This window comes from Struthio camelus, chromosome 1 (genome assembly GCF_040807025.1).
Source record: "Struthio camelus isolate bStrCam1 chromosome 1, bStrCam1.hap1, whole genome shotgun sequence".
Classification (NCBI taxonomy): Eukaryota; Metazoa; Chordata; class Aves; order Struthioniformes; family Struthionidae; genus Struthio; species Struthio camelus.
In genome coordinates this window covers 28,265,247-28,289,987 of record NC_090942.1, presented here as the reverse complement: position 1 = coordinate 28,289,987, position 24,741 = coordinate 28,265,247, and the positions used below count along the sequence as shown (strand labels likewise).

Below are 24,741 nucleotides of genomic sequence, written 5' to 3'. Positions count from 1 at the left end.
AACAAAACTCCAGAAAACCTACCCCGTTTCTACCCTCCTCAACCAAGCCTCTTAGTCTGCCAATAGGAAAGGAGATCTCCCTGCTTGGAGTAAGGGCCTGCTAGAGCTTCACAGAAAATTCACTACGAGGAACAGGCTGGCAGGGAGAGTCAGAGCCTTTAGTTTTCTGTCCAAGGAAAGCCAGAACTCCAGCAATACCAAATCTCTTTTGTCACCCACTCCTGGTGACCCCACCTGGATGCCACTGCTGTTGCCACCACCGCTACTGCAATCCGACACTGATCACCCACATGACAGACAAGAAGGGTTTATTATGCCTAAGCAGCTGCACAATAACAGTGCACTAAGACCATGAGGAAGTGACAGATAGGTGACACCTACTTCAAACAATCACAGAATCACAGAATCACAGAATCGTTTAGGTTGGAAGGGACCTCTGGAGATAGTCTAGTCCAACCGCCCTGCTCAAGCAGCATCACCTAAAGCACATTGCACAGGATTGCATCCAGGAGGGTTTTGAATATCTCCAGGGAAGGAGACTCCACTACCTCTCTGGGAAACCTCTTGCAGTGCTCAGTCACCCTCACAGGAAAGACATTTTTCCTCAGGTTCAGATGGAACTGCCTGTGGTTCAGTTTGTGCCCGTTGCCTCTCGTCCTGTCGCTGGACACCACAGAGAAGAGGCTGGCCTCATCCTCTTGACACTCCCCCTTCAGATACTTGTACACGTTTGTGAGATCACCTCTCAGTCTACTCTTCTCCAGACTGAACAGGCCCAGCTCTCGCAGTCTTTCCTCATAGCAGAGATGCTCCAGTCCCCTCTTCATCTTCCTAGCCCTCCGCTGGACTCTCTCCAGGAGTGCCATGTCTCTCTTGTACTGGGGAGCCCAGAACTGGACACAGTACTCCAGGGGAGGCCTCCCCAGGGCTGAGGAGAGGGGCAGGATCACCTCCCTCGACCTGCTGGCAACACTCTGCCTAATGCACCCCAGGATCCCATTGGCCTTCCTGGCCACAAGGGCACATTGCTGCCTCATGCTTGACTTGTCCACCAGCACTGCCAGGTCCTTCTCGGCAGAGCTGCTTTCCAGCAGGTCAACCCCCAGCCTGTACTGGTGCATGGGATTATTCCTGCCTAGGTGCAGGCCCCTGCACTTGCCTTTGTTGAACTTCATGAGGTTCCTCTCCGCCCACCTCTCCAGCCTGTCCACGTCCCTCTGCATGGCAGCACAGTCTTCTGGGGTGTTAGTCTCTCCTCCCAGTTTAGTATCATCAGCAAACTTGCTGAGGGTGCACTCTGTCCCTTCCTCCAGGTCATTGATGAATACATTGAACAAGACTGGACCCAGCACTGACCCCTGGGGGACACTGCTAGCTACAGGCTACTAGATTCTGCGCCACTGACCACAACCCTCTGAGCTCGGCCAGCCAGCCAGTTCTCAATCCACCTCACCGTCCACTCATACAACCCACACTTCCTGAGTTTCCCTATGAGGATGGGATGCGAGGCAGTGTCCAAAGCCTTGCTGAAGTCCAGGTAGACAACACCCACTGCTCTGCCCTCATCTACCCAGCCACTCATTCCATCACAGAAAGCTTAGTTAAGGCCTCCAGAATGGACCTTTCCAGGGATGGAGGTGAGGCTGACAGGCCTGTAGTTTCCTGGCTCCTCCTTCTTGCCCTTTTTGAAAGCTAGAGTGACATTGGCTTTCTTCCAGTCCTCAGGCACCTCTCCTGATCTCCAGGACCTTTCAAAGATGATGGAGAGTGGCCTAGCGATAACATCTGCCATCTCCCTCAGCACTCGTGGGTGCATCCCATCGGGGCCCATGGATTTATGGATGTCAAGTTTGGACAAAAGATCTCTAACCTGATCCTCCTCAACCAAGGGAGAGTCTTCCTTTCTCCAGACTTCCTCTCTTGTCTCCAAGGTCTGGAATTCCTGAGGTCTGGCCTTAGCAGTGAAGACTGAAGCAAAGAAGGCATTCAGCAACTCTGCCTTCTCCGTATCTTTCGTCACCAGGGCACCCACCCCATTCAGCAGTGGGCCCATGTTTTCCCTAGTCTTCCTTTTGCTATCGATGTATTTGAAAAACCCCTTCTTGTTGTCCTTGACATCCCTTGCCAGATTTAATTCCAACTGGGCCTTAGCCTTCCTTGTCGCATCCCTGCACAATTGAGAACTGGCTGGCTGGCCGAGCTCAGAGGGTTGTGGTCAGTGGCGCAGAATCTAGTAGCCTGTAGCTAGCAGTGTCCCCCAGGGGTCAGTCCTGGGTCCAGTCTTGTTCAATGTATTCATCAATGACCTGGAGGAAGGGACAGAGTGCACCCTCAGCAAGTTTGCTGATGATACTAAACTGGGGGGAGAGGCTAACACCCCAGAAGACTGTGCTGCCATGCAGAGGGACGTGGACAGGCTGGAGAGGTGGGCGGAGAGGAACCTCATGAAGTTCAACAAAGGCAAGTGCAGGGGCCTGCACCTAGGCAGGAATAATCCCATGCACCAGTACAGGCTGGGGGTTGACCTGCTGGAAAGCAGCTCTGCCGAGAAGGACCTGGCAGTGCTGGTGGACAACAAGTCAAGCATGAGGCAGCAATGTGCCCTTGTGGCCAGGAAGGCCAATGGGATCCTGGGGTGCATTAGGCAGAGTGTTGCCAGCAGGTCGAGGGAGGTGATCCTGCCCCTCTACTCAGCCCTGGTGAGGCCTCCCCTGGAGTACTGTGTCCAGTTCTGGGCTCCCCAGTACAAGAGAGACATGGCACTCCTGGAGAGAGTCCAGCGGAGGGCTAGGAAGATGAAGAGGGGACTGGAGCATCTCTGCTATGAGGAAAGACTGCGAGAGCTGGGCCTGTTCAGTCTGGAGAAGAGTAGACTGAGAGGTGATCTCACAAACGTGTACAAGTATCTGAAGGGGGAGTGTCAAGAGGATGAGGCCAGCCTCTTCTCTGTGGTGTCCAGCGACAGGACGAGAGGCAACGGGCACAAACTGAACCACAGGCAGTTCCATCTGAACCTGAGGAAAAATGTCTTTCCTGTGAGGGTGACTGAGCACTGCAAGAGGTTTCCCAGAGAGGTAGTGGAGTCTCCTTCCCTGGAGATATTCAAAACCCTCCTGGACGCAATCCTGTGCAATGTGCTTTAGGTGATGCTGCTTGAGCAGGGCGGTTGGACTAGACTATCTCCAGAGGTCCCTTCCAACCTAAACGATTCTGTGATTCTGTGATTTACATGAAGAATGCGTGTATTTCAGCTATTACTACCCAGGCTTCCTGTTCTTCTCATCAGTTTCCAATGCTGTGAACCTTTCCAGTCCTTGGAGAACAGGGTGCAATTCTGAAACACATGATTGCACTGGGTGGTTACTCAGAATTCATATCACACCAACAAGTGCTTACAGGGAATAAGTGAGCCTGCAACCATTGTAGTATCCATGAGCTGCTGCAGGAGACAGACTGTCCACTGAACCACTCTCATAGAATCTTTCTGTTTTACAGCTTTTCAGCAGTGGTATTTTTATGCTAAAAGCATCACATTGCTTCATTCTACTTATATTGTCTGTCTTCTTGGCCTTCATACTGTGTTACTTTATTTTACCCAGCCAGAAAACTAAAACTAACAATGGCATGAATGATACACAAGAGGAAATTTTTGCAGGAGAAGTAAAGCTTTCCAAAAACAAAAAGAGAAAAACAAAAAACCCACCTAACTGAAAATGCAAAAACTAACCAAGCATAAACCTCAGACCAGGATTTGCTAAGACCTGATGACTGACTCAGCCATAGGGAAAGAGAAAAGGTAGCTAGAAAGGGGGAGGGGGGGGAAGAAGAAGAAGAAGAAAAGAGAGAAACATTAAGCAGCTATTTTCTATGAATGCCATTTGGCACCTCACAGGATGAATGGCACAGTCAAGTAAAATTGACAAAAGCTATACACTCAGTTTGCCTTATACAAACCCATCTCAAGCTACATAAACAAATACTGCCTGGCAACACTCAAGTACGAACCCAGAATACGAAGGCCTGTGTGTTTCAATGCTCTTCCTTGCATCTGCTACAAATCTAGGTGTTTCAGGGCAAGGGGCTAACTGGCTGACAAAAGTCTAATCTTCAGGACAGTCTAGGAGCCAGCCAAACTTCTGTATCAGGCACAAATCTTGGGTCTTAAAACTTCCTCTTATGTGCTCTGTCTGACCTCTTTCTCCAGAATCACCTTCGTTCTTCCAGGCACCTGACACAGGTTCAGTGCTAGCCTCCAGGAAGCACTTTGTCACAGAAGACCCACTGAGCTGCACAAACATCCTTATCATCACATCACCAGCAGAAAATACATACATTCATGTGCTTTTCTCCACCATTACACAGTGACATATATGCCAGATTCGTTACCAGAAGCCTTTATACACGCCCTGACTGGAGCAGGTTCAGCAAGGGCTTTACTCAGCTTCCACTAGACTAGATGATATCATGCCAAATCAGGACTAACTACAGAGGAAAAGGCATTTTTCAGGAAAAGGGCACTCGGCAGCTGCTGCAGCGCTGGCCCTGCAGTGCTGACTGCCTGAATTGAAGAGCAAGTCCCAGCCACACGTGGACTTTGAAACAGGGACCTCACGTCACGTGCCTGTGATCCCAAAGAAGCCCCAACTGCGCTCAGCTACCAAACCAGCACACGGAGCCCGCAGAGAGGCTCATCACAGCCCTCGGACTTCAAAGTGTGACTGGAGAGGACTGGCTGTGAGGCTCCATCCCCTGCCCACCTTTGTCAGGCTGCTGCTCCTCCAGGTAGGAGTGCTGCTGGGGAAGGGCTGGTCATCTCACAAGGCACTTCACAGCTCCTTTCCACTCCTGCTCCCCCAGGCAAGGAAAAACTACTCCGGGAAGGAGAAGGAGGGCACTAAGAAGGCCAAGGCCAACGGACTAGCACAACACTCGCACTCAAGGCAGAACTGGAGGGCTTCTGATAGCAGAAGTCCACCAGCTTCCAAAGGATTTCCAGACCCTGTCGAGCGCAGGGCTCCGGCGCGGAGCCAGCCTTCTTGCTCTTCACAGGAAAGTGGCCGCTTGTCGCTGGGGCTGCGGCGGCGCCCGGGGTCTCCCGCGAGCGCCCCTCGCGCCGCGGCCGCCCTCCGAGCTCCGCCTCCCCCCCCATGCGCTCAGGGCCCCTCGCGCCGCCCCCCCTCACCGCTTCGCCTTGTCCCGCCCGTCGACGCTGCATTTCTTCAGCCCCTGCCGCACTTGGGCCAGGTCGCCGCTGGCGGCCGCGCGGTGCAGCTTGCCCAGCTCCTTCTCCCGGAGCTCGTAGGCACCAGGGAGGCAGGGCAGGGACGCGCTGCCGGACGGCGACGGCGGCTGCCCCTTCCTCTTCCTCCCGAACCCGAAGAGCCTCTTCATGCTGCGGCGGGGACGCGGGCGGCGGACAGCGGAGACGAGCCCCGAGCAGGGGCCGCGGCCCGGGCCAGCTGCTGCGGGGCTGAGCCCCGGCGGGCTGCGGGGCCGGGGGTGGCGGGCTTGGAGCCCCCGCGCCGGGGGCAGAGGCGCCGGCCGAAGGCAGCGGCGGCGACAGCACTAAGGGCCGCCGGCTCCGGAGGCTGTGCGCATGCGCAACTGGCCCCAGGCCCGAGCGGGCGCTGTACGAGCGCTCAAGGATAAGCCTCCTCCTCCCCGCGCTGCCGCCTCTCAGTGGCGGCCTGGAGAGCGCGGGAGGGGCCAGCCCAGCCCAGCCCGCCTCAGCCTAGTCTGCGCTTGTGCAGCTCCCTAAGGGCCGGGCCGGGCCGGGCCGAGCCGGGCGAGCCGGATCGCGGCAGGTGGGTGCCGGCGGTGCTTCGCCGTGGTGAGTCTCCAGGTGGCGCGCGACCCCCGCTGTGGCGCGAGCTGCTGCAGCGCTGCCACCGGGACCGGCTGGCGCGGGCGGGTGGGTGCGTTGTCCCCTGCCGTTGGGGCGCCTCTGCGGCTGGCGGGGGCGGTCGCGAGGCCGGGCGAGCCTGGAGGCGCCTCACGCCCGGGGGCTCTTTGTCACGGCCGGGCCGCGCAGTGCCGCGCCCCGGAGCGGGCGCCCCCCGGCTTCGCTGTCGCCTGCGCTGCCTCCCGCCGCCCTATGCACCGCGGTGTCCCGGGTGTGAACGGAGGGGAGAGGGTTTGCAGATCCTTGTTCTCGGGTTTTTCCTTTCTGTTAGCTCTAGGTGCTCTCCTGAGGGCTGCTCTCTCAACCTTGGCCTGAAAACATAGCCTGGCATTGCTTAATTATCCACCAGTATGTCAGCGTGCATGTCTTCAGGGTCAGTTCTTGGTCTGCCCGTGTGAGTTATTTAGTAGGTGTATCAAAACACGAAGGAAATCACTTATTTCTCCTCAGAGCCCAGGCTGTGAGGTTGGGTCAGGCAAAGCTGACACCTTGGCTATTTCTCTAGCCAAATGCATCCATGTGTAAATTACAAATTTGTAACTTCCAGGGCTAACCTGTCAGCAGATAATTTGGGAGTCTGGGGAATTATGTACTCCACAAAATACTCTGGGGGTAGCTGTTCTGAAGTTAATGGAAGTGTTAATGTAAATGGCAACAGCAATTCCAAGCTGACCCTAGCTAGGTTTTGTGCTGAGAGTACACCATGTAGATTGGCGTAGTAGCCTTTTAAAAGCAAAGTAAACAAACTGAAAAAGTTATAATAGTGCAGAATGAGAAAATCTCCTCAAGGAATTATGGGCAAAATAATAGATATTAAGCTCATGCCCCCCTTTATTTAGCAGTACTGCTGATTTGAGTACTGTTTCCAGGCAACTGGGTTGGCTAAATAGATGCCTAAGGAACAAACAGTGAGGATTAATATCATAGGAAATATGGTGGAGGAAGACTTTCCAGACATCATTTAGCACATGCCCTCCTCCTGACAGTATCAGAATATGACTTTGTAGTAAATGTGGCTGATTTGGCACCTGCCACAAAAAATACACATGCACACAAAGATCACACCTACAGTATAGATAATTCAGGGATCATTTTCAATATTGTGCTGCTACAGTGATACTGCTAGATAGTTCAGAGTTGTGAAGCCTTACTAAATGGCACTGTGTGAATTGTGAGAAATGCCATAATACACTATTCCCTAGGCTATCTGGCTAATGGAACACCTTACTAAGACTATTATTGGTAAAGTCTGTGAACAATTTTTCCTTTGTTTAGAAACTGCTTGCTGCGTCTGAATTTGTGTGTGAAAAATGAAGAGATGGTAAACGAAAGCTAATTAAAACACAAGGAAGTGTCTCCCTCTAATAGAAACATAACTAGCTGTGAAAGTATTTATTGCTATGGGGCAGGATTGCAGTGCCGGTTTAGAGAGGGGGTTCAGCCCTTCAAAATACTTCGTATTGCTTTATCACTGATAACAACACAGCTACTAAAGCCTTCATGTTCCTTTTCAGAATTACTCTTCAGAGCTTAAGTCTATTGCACTACTGTTCTCCTGAACCAAAGTGACTTATCTACAGTTAGTTTAATTCATTGATTCTCTGTGTATTAGCACTCTGCTGTTGTTTCAGACCTGATCTCTAGAAGGAAGAGCTAAAAAAGGAAAAGCATTGGAAGGAAGAGCTAAATTTAAAATAGCCAAACCCATAAGATAGAAAAACTCCTTTGCTTAAACCACAGCCAAGTAAATCCAACTTGCAAAACCTAAATTTTGAGAGCGTTGCTTTAACTAGCCCAGCTGATTAAGGGAGAAATGTACAGCAAAATTCTTTTTTTTTTTCTTTACAGGAAGACTAAAATATTACACCATGGCAAATGCTTTTGCAAAGTCAGACCTGTATAATACACAATTACAGAAACTCTTGTCTTCCAATACAGCTTCTTAGTCTCAGTTCTGGGTTCAGTTTCTCTGAGTTCCACTGTTGGATATATTCATTTTCTTCCAGATATCTTAGAAGAATGTCAAGTTTTTAATTTATGACATGGCAACACAGAGTAGACACTATCCATCCCTGTGTTCTTTCCAGGAAGAAATAGCTCCTTTGAAATCTCTTTTTTTTTTTTTTTTTTTTTCTCCCTTCTCTCCCCCTCTCAGGGGAGCATGTGTCCTGGAGCATCCTGGAATAAGGGCATAGTCAGATCTGTTTTCTTTCTTACTTAGGGGATTTGCACATAGAAATTAAATACCATACATATATGGTTAATTTTTTTTTTTCAGTTCTCCATTGGAATTTGCACCATTGTGTTCAGAATGATTAATGTTTTCATTTAGGTTATGGAAAAAAGGAAAAGGTGAATTTATAGTTTCATGCTTTGAATATAAGTGGTGTCTGATGAAGCCCACAGATACAGACATATAGGCAAGTCAGGAATTGGTAATTCATTATTAACCAGAAAAAATGCAAAATGAACTTATAAAATCTGTTACTAAACCAATCATTATCAACTGTTTTAATTTCCCAGCTTTTTTTTGTCTTTGTTCATACTATTTGTTTAATCTCTTTGTATGGGTGATGCTGCAGATTTCCAAATCTTCCCATTCCTATTTTTAATTAATTTTAAATAGTGTTGTGGGTTTTTTTTTTTAATGTTGGTATTTCCTCTGTCTCCTATGCCTCTTCCGTTATGTAGCTTTGTCCTTTCAATGTATTCTACTTAGCTGATCTGTAGTTTTCTCTCAGGACCATCTAATATCTACTATTTCTGTTCCTGTCTGCATGATTGATTCCTGCGCTGATAACCAGCACAAGACCTGTGTACCAGAGGAAGCTCTCAAAATAGGGCTTAAGTGTGGCTTAACTGTTGCATAAACCTTGATATTTGAGTTGGTCTGCTGTTGTGGAAACAGTTTCATGCTAGGTTTCCAAGGATCAGAGTCCCATGCACATGTAACAGCAAAATTATTTATTTAAATAATGGTACAACATAGAAACAGCTCAACCTGGGGTACCTCCAGGAAGGGACCCCGAACAAAGACATTCTGGGGTAATCATACCCTTTACAGTTTTCTTTCCCACCTGCCAGTGAAGTTCTGCTCCAATCTTCTTTACTGAGTCAGTGGTCTCTTTCCTTCTGGTTAGTGTCTCCTTCTCTCTGGTCTTGGCCTTCATCCCAGGCTGTTTGCCATGTTTTTGTTTCCCACAGGCCCTTAGCTTCTCCAAGGTCAGCCACAAGCCAGGTGCATCCTGTCTGGTCTCCTGCATGCTACTTTGTATCCTCATTAGCTAGTTTTTGTGTCTTTATTAGCTGGCTTTAATGGATTTTGCAGTTACATCCTGGACAATGGTTCCTGAGTTCACTGACCTTGAGGCCTGTGGGCTTCACTTACTTCAGGCACTTGTGCTAAGCAAGAGTCAAGAGTTCTGCTAAGCAGAAGCTAAGTCAGCTACAATGTCCTTCTCTAACAGTGCTGAAGCTAAATCAGTGATGATTTCCTTCTCTAACAGTCGTGTTTTTATGAGCATACCTGCTACATATATATAAGGGCAGAGTATTTGTGCACATCATAGAGGAGAATGTGAGGCACTTTCCTTTTTTTAAATTTATCTCAGATGAAGCAACATTTTTATCTCCATCTGTGGAGTGTGAGGGATCTTTCAACTTTAGGAGCTGCCCCAACTCCAGGGGAGATCCTGGTGTACAGGCCTGGTGTTAGTCAGGCCTCGCTGTCCTGAGAGAAGTCTATTTATGCTAGGTGGATGATTTGTACTGTTAGTCAAATTAGGTGCAATTTAGCTATGGTTAGTTCCCAATGCCAAGAGAGAAAATAGCAATGGAGGTGCTAGTTTATTTAAGTTGCTTGTTGGAGTTTGTTTCTTCGTAACCACTTCTGCATCTATATTGTTTAGGGCCCCTAGGCCAGTCCTTAATATTCCAGTTGCATGTTTTTTCCCCCCGTTTTGGGGAAGTGAGGATTCTCCAATGTAACCATGCCGACCATCCCATGTAGGAAGTACTTAGGAACAGTGAGCATGTTGATTTAATTGTAGAACGAGTGATATATATCAATAGTTCTACTCGTTTGAGGGACTATGATGGATTAAACACTCGTTGTTGACTTGCATACTTGATCGCATACAGTCCAGCGTCAGACATTGCGGAGTCCTCTCCATGTACGTGCAAACAAGCGCTGGCTTTTTCTGTCTAAGGGGATGCTACAAAAAAGCAGTGGTTAAGTTAAAAGTCTAGTGGAGGGATCAGGTGCTACGAGGTGAGGGGCAAGCACATGTTGATTAATTGCTAATAAATCTTGTACAAAACGATATTCTGGATGCCCAGCCTAATCGAGCCCATTGTACTTTATGGGGTGTATGGGGCTGTGATATGCTGATATACAGACCTTTACAATGCCTTGAGCTGGGACCTATTGCTCTCTTTGTTTTGTACACCTTTTTCGGCTTCTTGGGAATAGCATATTGCTTCACAGGTGGAGGCATTCCTCCCTTTGTTCTTATATTCAGCGGCTGAGCCGAGACCAGCAGTCCCGCATCGGTATTGGCTCTGCCCGAAAATTCCTCTGGTACGGATTTCAATGCTTCTGCTAGTTGTAATTCAGTGCCCTGACGTTTCGTAACTACACTTGTGCCCACGATCATCAAATACATTCCCTCGGAGGACAGGTGTAGTTCTATGTCTAAGACTTGCAGGACCTCTCTCTTCCTACTAGATAACACGGAGGAGTCCGTGGCTAATACAAATCTTCCCCACACACTTTTTTTTCCAATCTTAAACAACAGTGGCTCACTGAGGAATCATTTGCCCTGTCCTGTAACCCTGTGTATTAGACCTTAACCTTGGGTTTTAGCTCCCTTTGGGATAAATTTATTATCAAAACGATTAAAATGTGGTTACGATTTCTTTCTCTAAAAAGACACATCCTTTTTGTTCAGAAAGAAACCGGCTCTCAGCACAACTTTTTGCTTTGCTTTGTTTTGTTTTGAATCAGAGCTAGTACTAAGCCACCTCTGTCTCTCTAAGACACTAGTCCACTTGCAATTCTCGTCTTTCTTGGCGCTGTTACAGATTCGCCAGTGACCGAGGTGCGTAAAGAAGATTATTCACCACATCTCAGAATGCCTGAGGACAAGCATCCAACAAGCTCGCACCCTTCAGCAACCTCCTGAAGCTATAACGAGCCCATGACCCCACAGCACTGACCGGCACAAGCATAACATACCGAGAAATGACAACAGTAAAGAATGAATGACAAGCCACAAACGGACTGCGCGTACTAGCGGTAAGGGAGCTCACCTGCAGAAAGAGATTGACTTCCTGTAGTTTTTGCCTTAGCTCTTGCCCAGCCTTTTGCTCAATCTCCCTTTTATCCTCTTCTCTGTGCCTCTGATCCCTCATCTTGGCCTCTAAGCGACACCTCAGCGCAACCACCTCTTCTTCCAGCTGCCGCTTGCTCTTCCGCAGTTTGTCACGGCTCCCATGCAGCCAAGCCAACTCTTCTCGCGCACCTTCGTTTGCTTTCTCTAGCTGCCTCGACTTCCTCCGCTCTGCCTCCAGGGAGCAGCACAGCTCACGGACCTGCACACAGGGAAAGGACTCACTCACCTAAGCAGACCCAGAGGTCTAAGCGTACGCAGTTCTGTGACAATCCACCGAGCGTGTCCCTTTGTGCCGGGAGGCCTCCGCAGAACGACCGAACCAGTTGAGAGGCATTTTGCCCTGGTAAGGTAATTCGGCGGGCTCCCGACACTAAACAGGGTCGGCTGGTAGTGTAGGTGTCCCTGCTCCTTAGGAATGAGTTTACTATTGTAACAGGTAAGTAACCGAGTGTAATGAACTAATGAACGGGAACGATAACAACTGTAATCATATTGACAACAATATACAATAATCACAAGGTATTCACTTGTTTACAGTGGTATACCTGAAGCTTCAGGAAAGAGGAAACAGAAATGATTATCTCTTTCTACATACACGCACACACACGCGCACACACACACACACAGGTTTGAGTTTAGAAGACAATCAACAAAGAAGTGCCAGGGTTTCAGTAGGCCCCAAAGGTCAACTAAAACTCTGCTGCCGTCGTCGTCGTCGTCTTCTCTCCGCAGAAACGCACCTTTTCCACACCTCTCACACCTATGCTTCCGATGTCCTTGCCTTTCATACTGTGGTTAGGCTTATAATGGTCCTACTTACCGGTCTTCCAGAGCACAAATTCATCTGTCAGACCTCAAAGATGCTGCCAGGGCCTCAAGCTTTCAAGCTGGGCTCTCGCCCAGAAAGACCCAGGCTCACAAGTGCCCCGCTATCGCAACGCCTCTTCACTTCCCAAAGGATTACACAGGCTTTTTCAGGGACCATAAGAGACAGCCGTTCTTTTCAAACACGGCCACCACATAATTAACACCACAACCCAACAGCCAGGAAAAGAATCTTACAGCTTTCCAAAACAAGCACCGCAACAAGCCAGCCAAAGCTCACCTTTGTTCGTAATTTAGCAACTTCTCTGCCCCTTCCCGAACACGGGTCCTCCCTTTCGCCCGGGAAATTCATCTGGGACTCTCGCGCCCGCCTCTCATACGCCCTCACTTTCTTCATAGCTTTCTCCAGAAGCCTCTTCGACCTGCACAGCACATTAGCAAGTAAAGTAGGAAGCCCAAGCACAGTCCGCCTTTACGCATGCACTTCCCTAAGCACCACGCATACGGTGCGGGGCTTACTTCATTTGTACCATGGCGGACAGGCCAGGACTTCCAGAACAAGACACCAAGCCAAAACACCACACCAACCCACCCACCCACATCATTCCCCTCCCACACATCACTTGCCCAGTCAACATTTCATCTGCTCCCATGAAGCTTCTCCCTCTGCCTGACAACAGGCACAAGACACAAGCGACTTCTTCCTGCCCTCCCGCCCTCCCTCTCTTCCCAGGACAACTGCCCTCCTGCCTGCACTTCCACCTACCTAAAACCGCACGCTCCCCTACAGAAGCCACTTGCAAGACCTAACGCAAGCCTTGAGCTCGCTCACCAACAGATACGTACTCGGAGTCTCAGGGGCAAGGTACATAACGCCTGACTCCCCGCTCATTCGACAGCTCTTACAAGTACTCAACGGCTGTACCTGTTGCATTCTTTCTGCAGTGCAACGTTTTTCTTCATTTCTTCCTCCAGGCGGGCTTCTGCGGGTTGTTTCCACTCTGCCAGCTCCTTCCCTGGCTTTCTTCCGCTCTCACGCTTTCCGGACAGGAAGAAGAAATGGCACACACGACTCACTCACGGCACCTAGAAGCACTAGGTGCGCACAGCCTTCCTCACAAAGGTGCGGCAGGACATCTCTCTCTGCTAGCCGAGGGCCGGCCCCACAACTCCAGGGGACAGAATCCCACGCAAACTGCAGCACTTCAATATTTCCACCACCCAGGCTAAGACCGAGGGACAGAAACTGGTGCCTGCCACCCCTCTCTCCCCCCACACCACCCTCCCCCCGACCCCCACTAAAGCAAAGACCACCCGCTACTAGCGAGGGGCTCACGGGGGCAAAGGTGCCACGCACACTGGAGAACACCTTCCTCAGGCCCTCCGCTAATAGCCGACGGTACTTAGGTATCCCCATCCGGGCAGAGCACAGCTTAATTTAAAGCTCCAGGGGGATCTTCAGCGACCAGCGGCGAATGGAATTCCTGGCACAGCCTGAGGAGGCCGCTTAAGACTTGGCAACGACGTGCTTGGCACCAAGGACGTTCCACAAGTTCACTTGCAGAACGCCTTTAAGGCGGCAACAGCTGAAGTGCTGCTGCCACACGGCTTAAGCACCACAACCGGTACAAAGCAGCAACCATTCACACCGGCGCACAAGTGCCGTAAGTGCCCTTACCTCAAACACTGTTAAGTAAGACTCAGCAGAGTAGCGCACAAAACCAGAAAGCCTGCGAGCGGACCAACAGCAGCCGATCGCCTGCAGCCTGCAGGGAATGATTTCCCCGAGGCTCCCCAGGAAAATCTCTTCCGAAAACGCCCCCGCATACATACACACACAACTGCGCACAGTAGCTCATGAAACAGGAAGGCTATGACTAGCTTACAGAGGCAGAGGCGTGCAGCTCTTTCTGAAGAGCTTCGAGTCTAGCTGCCTGCTGCTGCCCTGTGTCTTCCAGCCGGGCGTTTTCCAGTTCAAGTCTTGAAAAGAAACACAGGCCTCGTTATGGAAATCCACAGGAGCACCAACACTGGCACAACAGCGCCAAATCACACAGTCCAAAGCAAAAGCCTCTCCCAAAATCGTGTACTGACTTGCTGAGATGCAACAAGGCCATCCTGCTGCTATTACACCAGCCCACAAAGCAAAGCCTTGCTTCACTGTGCCACTTCCTTACCGTCCCACTCGTTCCTCCAGGTCTTTTAGGCTAACGCCTCCCAAAGAGGCTTCCAGAAGGTCTTGCAGTTGCCGGGAAGAAGCTGTCGCTTCCCTCTGTTTCTCTGCCAGGGCCGTCTTCAAATCCTGAACACAACGCTCAGCCTGAACATGCTGCTCTTCCAACGCCTGCAACTGTAAAACCACGCTAGTCAGGACCCACGCTAGTCAGCTTCGCTTTCAGACAGACGACTCCACTGCTTCGACTCTCCAAAACCACGTTGCTCCTTCCGCTTTCATACCGGCCTCTCCCATCCCCATCTCAATTTCCTACCAGCTGCCCAAACGCAGCTGCAACACCAATCCTACTCCTTCCCGTGACTCGGGACCCTCCTAGCATCCAGCTGCTCGCTCCCCCACGGGAAGCATTACTGCAAAGGCTCTCCCTTCTCCTGCTGGCACTTCCCAACTCCAGGATAACGACCACAATCACAAAGACTTCTAGTCCAACGCTGCCCACGCTGCTATACCTTATTCTTACACAAATGGTGGAAAGCCGGTCCCTACACTCCTTCCTTCAACTCCGTACTTGCGTTGGTGGCAGCGGTGGGCGTAGTGAACGGAAAGCAAGTCAGTAGCTCTGAACGTAGCTCTCTCCAAAAACAACTTGGAAGTGAATTAGCATTTCGGGATCCTAATGCTTACTAACTACAGGTTCATCCCCAGGGCCCTGCAGGAACTATAGCACTTTGCGGCACATTTGCATCATGCAGCCACAAGATGGCCAAGATGTTTTCTACAGAAAAAGCTCAGCACTAGGGCCAACCCACGGCCTTCTCCGGGCAGCTAGGTTAGGAGGTCAAGTTCCTCCTACAGTCAGGGAACAGGACAAGTCACAGCACCTGCCTGACATGCTGCTTCCCGTATACAGTGCAAAAACCCCACCTAGCAACCAGCGCTGCGTGTGCGAGCGCAAACCATGAAGAAGGATCGCACCCTTTCAAGTGCTGCCCCCCCCCAGAACACAGACTGTCACCTTCGCAGGCATTTGACCAGCTACAAAGAAGGAACCAAAGCTCTACACACACAGCCAAATATAGAGAAAGAGTACAACAGCCTCAACAGGAAAACACGCAGCACTCTCAGGGCACCCGGAGCTCACCCACTGTCACCTTCAGGTCCACCTCAAAGCTCAGGCGGGTTCGGAGAGACAACAAGCTGCTTGAGCAGCCTCCTCGTGGGTAGGTGTGACCCCCAACACACTGCTTGGCCCCTCACGCTTGAAAGGGCAGCTCCCTGACGCGCTTGGTCTGTTTGCCACCATGGGGCAGCGGCGGGAAGAAGGGAAGGCAACAGAAGGGACACCACTGCACTACTACCCTACAGCCTCAACAAGGGCTTTTCCCCATCGTTTACAGGGGAAAACCACCTCCTCACAGTCATGCAGGCCGCTACAGGCTTTGCCTACCTTGGCTTTCACCCTGGCCAGTTCCTCTTGCAACCGCAACTTGTCTCCCTGCAGCTCACCGCAGGAAACCTTTGGAACTTCAAGTGAACCTTCTGGAAGCAACTGCTTTCCAGGAGCTTCAGCAACCTCCGCCGGCAGCTCTGCGGCCATCGCCTAAGGAAAGATTGTGCCGTGAGCCTCACAAAAAGGGCACGAACATGCACTACCACCTTCTTTTCACTCACGACAGCCTTCTTCAGAGGGAGCCCAAAGATAACATACATCTAAAGTATATTTCACATCTGCCACTCTCTGCGGTCTTCCGCCTGCGCTCTTTTGGCAATAACACCTCGCTCTAGGCTAACATCTCCACAGCTCTTCAACACAGCTCCTCACCTGTCCGTCACACTGAAAATCAGTCTGTGTTGCAGCAGCCTCGCGTCCTTCACGCTCTCCTCCCTCCTTTGCAGACACCTAGGTGAGCGAGAACACAAACAAGCAGAGAGTGGTGCAAGCAATCTCCAGAAACGCTTCACCCACAAACTGCATTTCAAATGCAGGACTACCCAAGCACAACTCGGATTGTCGCTCAAGCATTACCTGCAGATTCACTGCTGCTTCGGGACTTTGGCAGGCCGTCAAGGAACGCAGGCTCTGGAAGTAGAACAGCCCTTTCAGAACCCCCAACGGCGCTCCCTCCAAGCCTACACCCACTCTGCTGCTGTCCTTAGTACTTGGCTGCACCGTCCCAAACACGCTCCTTTCACTGCATAACCTGGCAAAGCAGCAGCAGCCCTTCCAAGCACGCACAGAACCAGAACCTTCTCTCTTGCAGTAGGACTCTAGAAATACAACTCCAAGGCCACTTGCTGCCACTCCCAGGACATTAGCACACCCCACTTAGGCACAGTCCTCACCAAACCGCTTGCACAGAGCACAAGCGGCTCCAGGTCACAGGAACAAACCTGTGGCGCAGCCACCACAAGCGGCAACTGAGCCTCATCCCTGCTAGGGCCCACGTCCAAGGCAAGCTCCCGCGCACTTCCCCCCTCGGGCAACCCACTGCGCCCCTCACACCAAGCACCTCGGAATCCCAGGGAGAGTCGCTCTCGTCCTCCTGCTCCGCTCCTGCGGACGACGCAACACCTGCAAAGGAAGCCACAAATGACACACCACCGCTCCTTCTTTCCCTCTCCTGCTCTCCTCCAGCACGCAAGCCCTGCGCCCAGGACACACCAAACCGTTCCACTCCCCAGGAAAAACAAAGCAGCGTCATTTAAGGGCGCCTGCACCCCCAGCCGCACCACCACGCCATCGCCACTTCCTGCCGCCTTCTTGCCAGCACCACAGGCCCAAGCCCAGCAGCACAGCTCACGCCCCTACCAAGAACGCCCAACACATGCTCGGCGAGCATCCAAACAAGGCTCTGCCATGCCACAGTCGCCGACTACGCAGCTCTGACGGCATCTCCCCTCCAAACTACAGCTCCAGAGTTGGCCCTTCACAATCCCTCGGCACGCTACAGGAGCGACCCGCAAAGCACTAGCCAAACACCCTCCCACCCGCAGGAAGTCACCAAGAAACAACCCTCCTTCCCTAGCACTACCACAAAACATCTCCCTCCAGCTACGTTCCCTCCCCCCCTCCCCGCCATTGCCTGCCCAGCGCCTACCTGCCTGCTCTACCCTCTCACAGGCAGATCGCCATTTCAGTTCATTCACCCAGCCCAAAGAGCAGAGAAACAAAGCCCCTCCATGTCTAGAAACTCACCTCTCACACCAGCAGGGGCTCCTGCAGCAGCCGCCACTTGGGCACCACCAGGAGCCTCCTCTCCCTTCCTTTCCGGTGAGTCGTCCTAAAAGAGATCGGCCCGCACACTTAGAAAGAACAGAAACAAGCAGCCTCCACGAGAACGTATGTGAAGGGACGGCAATGCCGAAGCTCACAAACGCCCTGCTCCCTTCCCCTAAAGCCCCTGAGAAGCACTACCCACACTCCAGCTTCCCCTACACGGCAATACTCAGCAGCACACACATCCTTCCCCCCTCCTTTGCACCAACAAACACCGCCAGCTGCCTGCTTCTCCAACAACCTGAGGCAAACCTCCCCCTGGGCCCTCGCTTCCACTCTCCAACCCCCAACTGCGCTCCCTCCAAGCCTACACCCACTCTGCTGCTGTCCTTAGTACTTGGCTGCACCGTCCCAAACACGCTCCTTTCACTGCATAACCTGGCAAAGCAGCAGCAGCCCTTCCAAGCACGCACAGAACCAGAACCTTCTCTCTTGCAGTAGGACTCTAGAAATACAACTCAAAGGCCACTTGCTGCCACTCCCAGGACATTAGCACACCCCACTTAGGCACAGTCCTCACCAAACCGCTTGCACAGAGCACAAGCGGCTCCAGGTCACAGGAACAAACCTGTGGCGCAGCCACCACAAGCGGCAACTGAGCCTCATCCCTGCTAGGGCCCACGTCCAAGGCAAGCTCCCGCGCACTTCCCCCCTCGGGCAACCCACTGCGCCCCTCACACCAAGCACCTCGGAATCCCAGGGAGAGTCGCTCTCGTCCTCCTGCTCCGCTCCTGCGGACGACGCAACACCTGCAAAGGAAGCCACAAATGACACACCACCGCTCCTTCTTTCCCTCTCCTGCTCTCCTCCAGCACGCAAGCCCTGCGCCCAGGACACACCAAACCGTTCCACTCCCCAGGAAAAACAAAGCAGCGTCATTTAAGGGCGCCTGCACCCCCAGCCGCACCACCACGCCATCGCCACTTCCTGCCGCCTTCTTGCCAGCACCACAGGCCCAAGCCCAGCAGCACAGCTCACGCCCCTACCAAGAACGCCCAACACATGCTCGGCGAGCATCCAAACAAGGCTCTGCCATGCCACAGTCGCCGACTACGCAGCTCTGACGGCATCTCCCCTCCAAACTACAGCTCCAGAGTTGGCCCTTCACAATCCCTCGGCACGCTACAGGAGCGACCCGCAAAGCACTAGCCAAACACCCTCCCACCCGCAGGAAGTCACCAAGAAACAACCCTCCTTCCCTAGCACTACCACAAAACATCTCCCTCCAGCTACGTTCCCTCCCCCCCTCCCCGCCATTGCCTGCCCAGCGCCTACCTGCCTGCTCTACCCTCTCACAGGCAGATCGCCATTTCAGTTCATTCACCCAGCCCAAAGAGCAGAGAAACAAAGCCCCTCCATGTCTAGAAACTCACCTCTCACACCAGCAGGGGCTCCTGCAGCAGCCGCCACTTGGGCACCACCAGGAGCCTCCTCTCCCTTCCTTTCCGGTGAGTCGTCCTGAAAGAGATCGGCCCGCACACTTAGAAAGAACAGAAACAAGCAGCCTCCACGAGAACGTATGTGAAGGGACGGCAATGCCGAAGCTCACAAACGCCCTGCTCCCTTCCCCTAAAGCCCCTGAGAAGCACTACCCACACTCCAGCTTCCCCTACACGGCAATACTCAGCAGCACACACATCCTTCCCCCCTCCTTTGCACCAACAAACACCGCCAGCTGCCTGCTTCTCCAACAACCTGAGGCAAACCTCCCCCTGGGCCCTCGCTTCCACTCTCCAACCCCCAACTGCGCTCCCTCCAAGCCTACACCCACTCTGCTGCTGTCCTTAGTACTTGGCTGCACCGTCCCAAACACGCTCCTTTCACTGCATAACCTGGCAAAGCAGCAGCAACCCTTCCAAGCACGCACAGAACCAGAACCTTCTCTCTTGCAGTAGGACTCTAGAAATACAACTCAAAGGCCACTTGCTGCCACTCCCAGGACAGCAGCCTCTGCCCAGGCCATCCACACCTTGCCAAATACTTCTCCTCTCTCGAGCCACAGAGAAAAACCTTCTCGCTCCTCTTTTACAAGGCCTGCAGATGTCTTTATGTACACAGCAATACCTAATGTCACTAACGTCCTGCTCCCATTCCATAAAGCCCCCCGAGAAGCACTGCCCGCACACAGTCAGGCTCTGCCTTCACCTACGTTACCTTATCCAGCAGCACACACACCCTTTCCCCCTCCCTTGGGCTCACGAGACCACCAGCTGCCTGCTTCTCAAACTACCGTAGTCTCACCTCCCCCTCTTTCCTCACTTTCACTCCTCCAACCACCATCACATCTTACTATGCCACACTAGCTCTTCTCACACAACAGCTGCCACAGTCTCTGACAGGCCACTGAGACAAGGGCAACCAGGTTGCAAATAAACATGCCTGCATCTCCAGCACTACGGGGTGCGTTCCTGCACCACACTCGGCTTCTTCAGCTTCTTCATCATGGCACAGCCCCAATGCCACACACCTCAACTGAAAAACAAACCAAAACAAAACAAAAGAAACAAAAGGAAGGGGAAACAGGTGCTGTGAGATCCCATGCAAGCCCGCAATGCCATCCCCCAGGAGGAAAAAAAGACCCTCTTGAGCCACTCCCCCCGCCCCCAAGCACTCTTGGGCAACCTGACAAGGACGAAAGAAAGGAGAGCCAGGAGATGAAGCATTGCAGCAGATCTTGAACAGCAAGTGCCCTTTTCCCCATATCAGCCTGAATTCTATCACCAAAGTTACTGGAAACAAACAGCAAGGCTTGGAGGACAAAAGAACAGGCCATCTAGAGGCTGATCAGCTTTGGGACGAGAACTCTGACTCAGGTGAAGAAAACCATGCGGTCGCTTTTCTTGTCACCTACTGCTCTTCCCACCCGCAACCGCAAGCCTGCTGCATGCTCTGCCACGGACGGCTACAAGGCTTGGAGCAAACAGCTCACCGCAGCTGAAAGACTGGCAGGCAGGAGACCGCGGGGCAGGAGAAAACCACCCTGCCTGGACACGCGCTTTTGCCCAAATCTAGACAGCTCTGCCCTGCAAACGAGTCGCTCCACGGGCAGTTCTCCTTCTGGAGGCACTTTACCTTGGCAGCTAAACTGCTTTTTTCTTCCTCAGAAGCAGGACAGCTGTCATCGCTCTCCTCTGCCTCCAACACTCTTCAAAGGCAAAGGCAAAGGCAAAGGCAAGAAGGACCGTCTCGCTCAAATCTCCCCTCTTTTTCGGCAGGTTAAGGTCGTTGGCAAAAGCTACTGTTCGAGGCTCACCTCGTGAAGTATTCGTGGGAAAAGCCACCTCTCACTGTTCAAATATTAATTGACAGGATTAATTCTTAGCATGTCGGACCTTCGACTTTCAGCAATGCAGACAAGCATGTTACACGGACAATTCTACAGGCCAGACTAGAGTGAAGCAGTCATGCCAGACAGCATGAACGAAAGCATGCCCCAAACCACCAATTTCTCCCATCCTACTCAATTCTCGCTGCCCCCCCCCACCCCCCGCAAAATAAAAAAGGACAAGAATTCCACACCGCCCTTGTCTTTCCTTCGAACGTTCCAAACCTCAAACCTGCCATGGCATGAATATGCTATGTGAGCAGGCAGCGAGCAAATGCTGGTAGCGGTTGAACAGGACAAGAAGGAAACAAACTGCCGAGCTCTTCATACCACACAGGCAGAGATCGGTCTCTCTCTCGTGCTCTCTTTGCCTCTACCCCCACCCCCGCCAACCTGTGCTTCAAAATGCCAGAGACTACGCTGTATTTCCTGCTCTACCCAGCCTCCCACCCATCACCCCCAAAACCAAAAGCCAGCCTCAAAACCAAAGGACTATCCTCACGGAGGAGGATCACCAGCGCGTCTCTACTCCGTCCCTAGCAAGGGTACTCAACAGGCAAGAGGGACGGAACCCTGCCAAGCTTCAATACAAGCCACCACAAGAAAAGGCCGTAGGCATTCTCCTCCTCAGCTCCTCCACAGTTAAGCCTCCTACCTCCTCTGTCCGCAGCAGGTGTGCCCAACGCAAACGCAGCAGCTCCTGCCTCGCAACGAGTGCTAAGCACTGGCGTGCTTTCTGCGCTGCCTGCACAAGCTTCTCCCACGTTTTTCTCGGCTGCGCGGTCTGCCAGCTGTTCACTAACACTAGGGAGGTGCGGAAAGAAAGGGAACACTGTCACTATAATCAACTACATCCTTGCATAACACCACTTACCAAACAAGACGATTTGCGGGGGAAGCTTTCCTCAACTCCCCAACTCACACTTGACACAGGGAACGCTACGTCCCGGAAGATTCCACTGAGCCCACCTTCAACAAAGGTCTCCACGCATCATTAAACCTTGCGCCTCTTACCAAACACGTCCGCACACCAACACGGACATTCGGACCGCTTAGCGACTCTCACCGTGACCTAAAGCACTTACCCAGTGTGTCCAGACCTCCTAGCATAAGCCTCCGCTGTCCATCCAAGAACGTCTTTCTGGCAAAGGTCAGCACCATAGCCAAGAAGAACTTCTATCATGCTCACGTCCCCGGCAGAGGCGGCAAGCATCAGAGGGGTCCTAAAGCAGCCACAAGACGAGACAAAAGCTATCAGGAGACACCGACGTTTCACTGGCGTTCCTTTCATCCCTATTTGCTCCCAAAACAATTACACCTCCCCCTTTCCTACAGCCAGGAGGAAAGCAAAGCCAACCACACGGAAGCCCACGAGAACTCGGGTTGCAAGGGGCTGCAGCACGTCCCTGGGCCAAACGTCTCCCCCGCTAAGCACCCTCGGCTACCCGGCCAGACCAGGCAAACTTCACCAATGCTCAGGAGACCCACGCCCCGTTTTGACAAACCCTTCACCTTTCCGACTGATCTCGAGCGTGCACGTCGGCTCCTTTGCTAAGCAGGAACTCCACCATCTCTACGTGATGCGCGGACACGGCCAGAGAAAGGGGCGTGTATCCCATCTGAAAGCATAACGCCCCTCTCCAGTTAGAAAAACACAGAGAAGCAAAGCAACTTTTTCTTCTCAGGAGCGGCCTGACCCAAATTCCACGCTTACCTTATTCTGCGCATCAAGATGGGCGTTGTGCGCCAGTAACTGCCCTGCTAGGCAGGTGTTAGGAGCAAGGGCAGCCAGGTGAAGGGCAGTGTTGCCGTTAGCATCCGCAAGGTTAGCATCGGCGCCATGCGCTAGCAGAATGGCGACGCAGCCTTCGTGCTGGCACTGCACTGCCTGCCAACCACACGGGAAACAAGGAAACGTTGCCAGCAATTACGCTTCCCTCTGGCAGAATTCCCACAGCTTGCCGACCTCGGACAACAATAACGCGCCCAAACATTAGGCAACGCACGCCTAGCCAGCGCCCAGCGCACCACAAGCTCCACCCAGACCTACCTCCAGAATCACCCAAGAGCTCGATCGCTCGGGGCGCAATTTAGAAGCCCTGCCTCACCGCAGCACCCACGTACCTTCATCAGTGGCGATCTCTTGAAGTTGTCACGAGGATTTAGCTTGCACTTCCTCTCTACTAAGTACAAGACAACCTCCGCATGTCCGTTAGCGCAAGCCAGATGCAGAGGTGTCCTAAAAATTGAGCATGTTACCTTAGCGCAGGCCAGACAGCTGAAGAGACCGCGCCTGCCCATGTCACGCGGGTGACCGCTGCACACCCAAAGCCCGAGACGCCGGGGCTAGGAAAAAGCCCCTCCCCGCCCCAGCCCCAGCCCCAGCCCCAGCCCCCACTTAGGAAGACAACGTTGCCTCAGCTCCGCGCTCCCTTCCCTGCGCGTGCATCCCTGCGCCCAGGCCCCCCATTTCTCCCAGCCAGCCTCCGGCTTCCGCTCTGCAACTGCTGCCCTCCGCCCCGGCACCTCCTCCCTGCCTCCAACACCACTACGCACGCAGCCCAGCAAGCAAGAGCAAGGCTTGCGCACCTCCAGCCTACGGCAAGGCAACCTCCACCTGCTGCCAGGACCACTCACGCCACAGCAGCAGGCCGCAGGCCCAGCACGTGCCTTTTATAACACCAGAACATCCCCTCGCTGCTGGCCTTGCCGGGAAGTCGCGCCCTCTGGCCTCTTCCCGGCCTTACTGCTGCAGCAAGCACCAGCACGCGCTCGCTCCCAAGGGCCCTCCACAACACCTACCAAACCCGACAGCAGAAACCTTCCCCCTCGACCCTGTCACGCTCCCAGCAACAAAGTCCCGCTCCGGCCTGGCCACACACGCAACCGGCCTCCGAGCCCCGAGCCCCGAGCCCACCCCGCGCGCGCAAGGCCGACTGCCCTCCCGCACTCCCTCGCCAGCCCAAGCAAACGGCCCTGCCTTCCCGGCACAAAGGCGCTCCTGCCAGCTGCACGCCAGCTCCAACCCACCAGCCGCCGCCCCCGCCGGCACCGACGCAGCAGCCCGGCCCTCGCCGCCGCCCCCCCCACCCCCCGCGCCGCCCCGGCCCCCCCGCCGCCCCTCACCGCTTCGCCTTGTCCCGCCCGTCGAGGCCGACTCTCGGCAGCCACCGCCGCCGCCGCACCCGCGCCAGGTCGCCGCTGGCGGCCGCGCGGTGCAGCTTGCCCAGCTCCTTCTCCCGGAGCTCGTAGGCAGCGCCGACGCAGCGCAGGGGCGCGCTGCCGCCGCACGCCCACCGCGACCGCGACCGCGACCGCGACGGCGACGGCGAAGGCGGCTGCCCCTGGCCCTGGCCGAAGAGCCCCAAGAGCCTCTTCATGCTGCGGCGGGCACGCGGGCGGCGGACAGCCCCGAGCAGGGGCCGCGGCCCGGGCCAGCTGCTGCGGGGCTGAGTCCCGGCGAGCTCGGAGCCCCCGGGCCGGGGGCAGAGGCGCCGGCCGAGGACAGCGACGCAGCGACGCTGGCAGCGAGGCACACGGCCGCAACAGCACCGAGGACCACCGGCTCCGGAGGCGGTGGCGGGCGCGCCGCGCATGCGCAACAGCCGCGGCGAGGGCGCGGGGGGGGGCGTCACAGGGCAGCGGGGTGACGCGCCGAGGGGCGGGGCTGTGCAGCGAGGGGGCGGGGCTGCGGCCGGGGCGGGGCGGGGGGGGCGCTGCCGCCTCCTTCGCGGCGCTGCCGGGCCGGGCCGGGGGGCGGCGGCGGGTGGCTGCGGCCGGCCGAAGGACGTCTTTGTTGGGGGTCCCTCCCCGGCGGCCCCCAGCTCCAGCTCTTACTCTGCT

At 53.7% G+C, this 24,741-nt stretch overlaps 2 protein-coding genes across 6 annotated transcripts in view; both read right to left on the bottom strand.

Annotated features, from left to right (window-relative positions):
• The window catches only part of ANKRD26 (ankyrin repeat domain containing 26), a 65,030-nt gene extending 59,424 nt beyond the window's left edge, over positions 1 to 5,606 (bottom strand). For all 5 annotated transcript variants that reach the window (XM_068932498.1, XM_068932507.1, XM_068932514.1 and 2 more), the window contains exon 1: positions 5,183 to 5,606. In XM_068932498.1, coding sequence (XP_068788599.1) covers positions 5,183 to 5,391 — 209 coding nt within the window. In that variant the 5' untranslated portion in view covers positions 5,392 to 5,606. The remainder of the gene's footprint in view (positions 1 to 5,182) is intronic.
• A 3,246-nt stretch (positions 5,607 to 8,852) lies between these two features.
• On the bottom strand, positions 8,853 to 24,510 carry LOC138066029 (ankyrin repeat domain-containing protein 20B-like). The gene is made up of 22 exons (XM_068932546.1): positions 24,025 to 24,510; positions 23,023 to 23,137; positions 22,613 to 22,786; positions 22,411 to 22,517; positions 21,984 to 22,121; positions 21,554 to 21,702; positions 20,827 to 20,860; positions 20,646 to 20,718; positions 19,953 to 20,045; positions 18,947 to 19,031; positions 18,261 to 18,322; positions 17,493 to 17,577; positions 16,807 to 16,868; positions 16,323 to 16,376; positions 16,119 to 16,196; positions 15,744 to 15,896; positions 14,298 to 14,470; positions 14,007 to 14,100; positions 13,046 to 13,158; positions 12,401 to 12,542; positions 11,213 to 11,494; positions 8,853 to 10,116 (listed from the first exon to the last, which is right to left on the bottom strand). The coding sequence occupies exons 1-22, from the start codon at positions 24,492 to 24,494 to the stop codon at positions 9,976 to 9,978; spliced, it is 2,877 nt and encodes a 958-aa protein (XP_068788647.1). The 5' UTR covers positions 24,495 to 24,510; the 3' UTR covers positions 8,853 to 9,975.
• Between the last annotated feature and the right edge of the window lie 231 nt (positions 24,511 to 24,741).